The 7,260-nt window shown below is 31.5% G+C and overlaps 1 protein-coding gene across 1 annotated transcript; it reads right to left on the bottom strand.

Annotated features, from left to right (window-relative positions):
• Nucleotides 1–735: 735 nt before the first annotated feature.
• LOC111033191 (ribonuclease H1-like) lies at nucleotides 736–5,055 on the bottom strand. The gene is made up of 4 exons (XM_022313832.1): nucleotides 4,642–5,055; nucleotides 2,483–2,577; nucleotides 1,755–1,930; nucleotides 736–1,624 (listed from the first exon to the last, which is right to left on the bottom strand). The coding sequence occupies exons 1-4, from the start codon at nucleotides 4,761–4,763 to the stop codon at nucleotides 1,541–1,543; spliced, it is 477 nt and encodes a 158-aa protein (XP_022169524.1). The 5' UTR covers nucleotides 4,764–5,055; the 3' UTR covers nucleotides 736–1,540.
• Nucleotides 5,056–7,260: the final 2,205 nt, after the last annotated feature.

Below are 7,260 nucleotides of genomic sequence, written 5' to 3'. Positions count from 1 at the left end.
TATTTTTATATTTATACTATAATTTTATGTCAAATTTAAAAAAATTTAAACTCAAAAATAGGCATCCATGGATATTTTTATCTGCCTACTGTATCTTATATTCCTGTTTTATAATTCATTGTACATAAATTATGGTTAAAATAATTAAACTGTAATTTTTTTATGAATAACCCATAAATAACTTTATAACTACTTTTTTTAAGAAAAATTAGAAAATTTAAGATAAGAACATTATTTTTACTAGAATTTTTACTTTTTCATTACACTTATAGAGATATCGTGAACTCCATTATAAAAATTAATTAAAATGATACAAGAATGATCAGAAAAACAGCGGAAACCATAATCTTTCTAATTTTTAGTATTATTTCTCATATTATGTGATCTTAGATATTTTTAAATGCTCAAATGTTATTATTTTGATACACTGGTAATTTATTATTGTTTTGTTTTTTTACATAAATAATAAAATATGACATTAAACCAATTTCATAGTATATTGTATGTAGTTCACCTTTTGAAAATATGTGCAAACCGTTCGTATTTGAATTTATACTAATCCTAGTCCTTTGTTTCCTTTTTATTTTCTGTTCACTGTACATGTGGAAAATAATATATCACTGAAATTGTTGTACAAAATAGCATACTGTATAATATGTATGCCAGAATGCCAAGCAGAAAGCGCATTTATCAGAATGCAAATTTTATGACTTATAAATTATTGTTCAGGAATTCAAATTTACATGTCCACTGTATATAGAATATAATATTGTAATTCAATTAATACCATATGACTAACATTCATAAATCCTTATACTTGCTAGTTGCTAATAACAAATTAATTCTTTCGAAACTGTTGAACTTTAAATGACCAACAGTTGAATATGAAATGACTGATAATATATTAGTCATGACTCATGATAATTCATATACAAATCAGAAATCATCATTATTCAAATTAACTTACAATGTTAATTGAATTGTATGTTTAATGCAGTTCTTCGATTGACCACATGGCAATAATCAAATGTATTATGTATAACTGTCAAATTGAATCTAATACATATACTTACTGATATTTCAATCTAAACTCAAGCAGTCATACATTTCCAGTCTTCAATTTTATTTAAACACATAAATAATCATTTTTTTTTTCATAACAAAAATCAACTTAATTTTATAACTAACTCAAGATCAATGGAATGTTTACCCTGTCAAAACTCAAAACTATATAATATTGTGTAATCATCATAAAATAAAATAACATTATTTGTAACACTAAATTTACAAAAACAACACCAATTTGAAATTAATGTTACGATAAAAAACGTTAGTTTCTATTTCTTAAATAAAATTTCTTTCATAAATTGCCAATTAATAGAATTAAAAATATGATAATTGTGTTAAACTTTGATTTACAATAACAAAACTCTTTTGCAACACCTAAATACTAAATCATGAATATAATATTTATTTATTTTTCGTTGAATTTAAAACTTAATAATCTTAATTTTAGCCGTATTATATAAGTATAAAACTTTTAGTTGAATGTATCCGCTCCTTTGCGAGCTAACTTATCTGCTTGTTCATTACCATAGATGTTATTATGTGCACGTACGTAAGTCTATAAAATTAAATTATATTATATTTTTTACAATAATGACATAATACTACAATTTGACAATTTGACAATGACCAATAATGAACTCTTCTAGTCATTGTAACATTGCAAAACTAAACTGAAAATAACATACAAATATAACAGAATCCATGGCATTTATGCGATTGTCTAGTTGTTCCAGCATGTCCTTGTTTGCCACTAGTTTACCCCTACAATTCCTCCAACCATTACGCTTCCATTTATGTATCCACTTCGACACACAGTTGCATAGATATATTGAATCTGTCACGATTTCTACGCAGCTTTCATCTAGAAAAAAAAATACGAGTGTGTGTCATTAAAAACTAGTCGAGTATAGTACCTATAGTAGTCATCAGCCGCAACTATCATATTATGTCTTGCAAACCAAATTTGAATGGTGATCAATATTAATGTTGAATCGTTAATAACAAAAAAAATTAAGTTTAAAATTGTAATTGTTCATAACCTCATAACTAAGTATTCATTATGGGACACCCAAAATCATTTTAGCAGTTAACACCTAATCACAGAGCAGCTGCAGCAGCCACGCTTTTGGCAACATATGTTTATAATCAATCTATTGCCTATGCACCTACAGTCATTATTTATGGGTAGTGTCATCCTTTTACATTTATTTCCAATTTTGTATACAACATTTTATGAAAGATATCACTAGGTAAGTGTGATTTTAAAAAGTCAAGAGTACAAATTCTCCCACTCTAGACGCTTATGTATTTACTATTTACCGTCTCTAGATCAACACCACCAACGCAGTGGTTGCAAATTACAGTAAAAAAAAAATATGTATGGATGAGCCATATACTTTTTATAGGTACCTACTAGTGTAGTCGAGCAGCATGTCGATAGCTATAACCGCAGCGTATATCTCAGCGTTGTTGTTAGTCTGGACACCAGGCATGGATGATGATACATTCCTGCAATACAATATAATTAAAATAATGCAGAACATGTACATTGTTATTGGTTATGATGGCAAACAACACCAAGATTGACGGGTATCGGAGTATGTAATTATTAATTATAAAAATATCGTCTTGATGTACAATTTTACCCATGTGAACCCAGCACCACCTTAAAAAACCAATATTTCATTTTCAGATATAAACACTGAATGCTGACGACAACAATATCATCAAGATTGTGATGATATTTAAACATAATAATAATATGGTATAGACGTAATAATCATAAGAGTCGCGTATATTCAGCATTTTAAGAATTTGTCAGGGTGAGATCATCCGGTGCACATAATGTTGTCAATTTGTCATAATATAACTATAACAAAATAATATAGCTAGTGTTATAATAAATTATATCGTACGAACGCTGTCACACGTGGTAAAGAACTCTAGCGTCGCGCGATATAATTTTAATAATTAAAGCATTCTCCTTCACAAACATTTGTACATTTATTTATAGCCGAAATACTCCACAATCACCATCAATCCATACCCAACGTTATCCAATTCATCACAGCCGCCAATCTCCAAACAAAAATTTAAAATTAATATTTAGAATAAGTACACATAACGATACCTCTTATGTTATCGATTTAAATTATTTGTGAGCTCAATGGCCCATGTCGCCGAGGACATTGTTTTAACACAGAATATATGAAATATATTAACAAATAGCATATAATATTAGGTAAATACAATTTTATATCAACATATATGACATTTTATACTCTGTGGTATCAATAAAAAAAAAATATTTATTTAGGGATAGGTACCATATTATGATTGTTGATAGGTACGAAGCAGACCCACGAATTACCGATAACCTGCGACGCAACAACTGTACCTACCCATAAGCCCAGGCACCACCTGAGAATTTTAATAATTTGGATTTTTCAAATAAATAATAAAATATAAAAATTCCTTCTCTGTAAATTTTTAATTTATGCCCATGATTATTCCCAATACAGTAAATATTAAATACTTATTAGCTATTCAGGCATCTGACTATTCTGCAGCCACCGTCTGCCGCATTTTAGTACTGTGTACAGCCACGTCTAACTACGCGTCTATTATTAATACATTTATTTTGGTCATTAATAATATTTTTATGAATTTCTTTATCTGACATCTATTCTGTGGTACACTATTATTTATATATATATATATGTGTATGTGTGTGTTATACATCTAAAATTCTATCTAATTTTTATATTTTATAAGAAGTAATAAATAAAATGAGTTTTGTTTTAAATATATTTTGTAATACCCATTATTGAAGATAAATAATATATGTCATGTAATAAGTTTTAGGGGGTGTAGGGGGCAAAGCCCCCCACATCTTACATTGTGTTGCGGGCCTTGGCATCTCCGCATAAATAATATAATATTATAACAATGTGATATAGAATATATTAACCTTTCATAATGTTATCACGGTCTTAAACTCTGTATATATAATTGACATAAATATTATAACAATGAAGTATAGAATATGCACTATCTGCCCCTATCTATGTAATAAATCACTGGACAGGTACACGACTAGAAATCATGGACACGAGTCACTATTCTAAGAATCGGCAACAACAACCGAAAACACACACACATACAAGCTGCTCGTGCCGCTGCATCAAAAGAACCGCCATTACTTATAATGGAGCCCGTGGGACAGCCTGGGCAGATGTATCATAGCCACGGAGACCTGAGCAACTTCTCGTCACACGCGCACACGCTATTGTACTATTACTACTATTACTATATTTTCTGCTGAATTAACATAATTCTATAGTTCAATTTGGTACCTGTTGATTTGACTCTAAAGAGCTTACGGCTTTTGGAGCCTTTGAGATTACGCACACAACAATTGATATTAAAAATATTTTGCACCTAGTGAGCTACATCTCTGCGGGCGTGCCTGCGATAAGCCTGTGTCCGTTTCGCCACTGTTATTAACCCTGCCTACTGCATACGTCTTAATATTTCATGTCTTAAGTCTTAACTCTTATAGTTGATACTCACAGGTCATGATCGTCGTCGAACCACACGCCGACGCCGGCACGCGCCCCGCGGAAACCGTTTCCTGGGCAGGCGCCGTCCACGAACACCACCACATCACCGTACTTGTTGCAGGTAAAATTCATGACGAACGTCCACTATGGATGTCCGTGCAGCGTATTGATATGATATTAATGATGGCGCCGATGGCGGATGCGTGGGTAGAGACACTTTCGATTGTGTGCCGGAAGTTAAGGGATAACGACTACAGCGGTTGACGTCGACGGATCTGCACAGCAAAACGACCGGAGATGAATAAAATATGAACGCAGATACGATAATGATGATATTATTATTATTATTATTATTAGTCAGTCGTACGCCGAGGCGCGTGTCCACGTCGGCTGTGGGCTGTTGACTGTGCAATATAATTAAATAATAAGCCTACAAAACAAACCAGCTCTAGACAAGACATGTTATTATAAATATAGTGGTATATAATATAGTATATTGTTATTATTAATAACTAATAAGCTTTGTCGGCATTTTTTTTTCTGGAAAATCTTTGCTAAACAATCTTATTTTTAGTCCATCGAGCACAAAATTAATGGTCATAAATAATACGCCTCCTGCCTCCTGGCCTTCGTAGTTCATACCTGACGTAGTGTTGTACCTACCTATAGGACTCAGCGGTTCCCAAACTTTTTCCCATCGTGGCACGTTATTATTAGTTTTTATAAGTCACGGCACACGTTGGATAAATATTATATGCTTATCGAATAATAGGTATATCATGATGTCGGGTATTATTATCGTTTAAATATATATATATCACAGAACTAGAATTGAACTATTATGCAAACAACATCAAGCACACGTTTCACTTTAAAATTTATAATTACCTATATCTTTTTATTTGTAAATTTAAAGTTAATTTTTGTATTAATTATTTTTATTTGTATAATATATTTTAATATTTTGAAAAAAATCATTTTATGTTTTTTTACAAAAAAAAGTTCAAGTTGTCGCGGCACACCTTTCAAATTTCACGGCACACCCTTTGGGAAACACTGCTATAGGTACATCATACATTGAATACGGTGCTACAGTGTACTATATTCCCCAAAAATAGATTAAAAGTATAAGGCAGAGAACAGTCTACACGTCCTTGGTCCTTATCTGCGTATATTCTATATATAACTCCTCCCCCCCCCCATACGTATCTTAGTAAATATTATGTAGTAGAATAAAAAATAGTTATTATTTTAATAGTTTTTAGTGCAGGTGTATGATTAGATGTTGATCTCTGTGGGTGGTGTTTGATACTCGATATCACGGCGACAATATATGTATTTTGATTTATTTAAGTTATTAGAGAATAACCTAACGTTATTTTCTAGAGTATTACTGGATTATTTGGATATTAACTTCGCAACTTTGTTTGTTGTGACTGTGACTATTATCGCTAGCCCTTAAAAATCCCTACATTCGTAGCGATCATATATTCATATATATAAGTCAATCTGCCAACCAAATCTTATTTAAGTTATGTGAGTGACTTTAATTATGGTTATATCTTAAATGTACAATAACTAAATAATAATGATTATGCTTATAATTAACGATAATCTAATGGTAAATGTAAGATTATTATAATTAAATGTATAGCTCTCAAAAATCCCTGCATCCGTAGCGATCATACATGTCAGTCTGCCACTCTGCCAACCGAATGCAATTTAAGTTATTGAGCTCCTATAATTATGTTTATATTCTAAATAGATAATGAATAGGTAATGTTATTATAATTATAGCTAAGAATGGCTTAATAATAAAGATATAATGATGTTATATTATAATTATCCTATAATGCGATGACAGTCACAGGATCTTATATTATGTGAGTGAATGTAGTAGAAAGATAAGGTAAATGAAAAGATTTAATAACAAGATTTTTTGAGTTAACAATAAAAATAATTAATCAAATTGTTATCCCGATTGCTGGGGTGTTTCAATATACATATACGACTACACGCACTGTGACAAATACTCGATTGAACAGTACTGTAGTGGTCCAGCCCACAGATCGTGGTATACAAGATGAAAGATGATGAGGTGTAAATAATTCTAGGTCAATTTTAGATTATTATGAACATAGACTTTATTTGACGTGTAAAACTGATAGAATATTTTGGTACACTGAAATTTATCAGAGAGTCGACTGGCGTGAAGGTGCTCGTACTGGCTCTGGTGAATCACGTCTGAATATCGGGTTGATGGGTCCCTGTTTTATAGGCCTACTCTCCACTCTTCTCCTTGCGATAAGATGGCGCTGACCCCGTTTACTATTACACGTGTGCGTGGATTTCCAGGAAACGGTCGCCCGGTTGTGTCGGTCGAGAGATTAGAGCAGCGGTTCCCAAACTTTTTCCCATCGCGGCACATTATTATTAGTTATTATAAGTCACGGCACACTTTGAATAAATATTATCTACTTATCGAATAATACGTATATAGGTAATGATGTCTGATATTATTATCGTTAATAGGTAATAATATTATTGTCTCTTGATAGCTGTACTTGTATATATGTTACGGGCAAAGTGGAAAATTCGGACAATGTATACAATGCCCGAGGTATATTGG

This window comes from Myzus persicae, unplaced genomic scaffold (genome assembly GCF_001856785.1).
Source record: "Myzus persicae strain clone G006 unplaced genomic scaffold, MPER_G0061.0, whole genome shotgun sequence".
In the NCBI taxonomy this organism is placed as follows: Eukaryota; Metazoa; Arthropoda; class Insecta; order Hemiptera; family Aphididae; genus Myzus; species Myzus persicae.
This window is presented reverse-complemented; position numbering and strand designations above follow the sequence as displayed.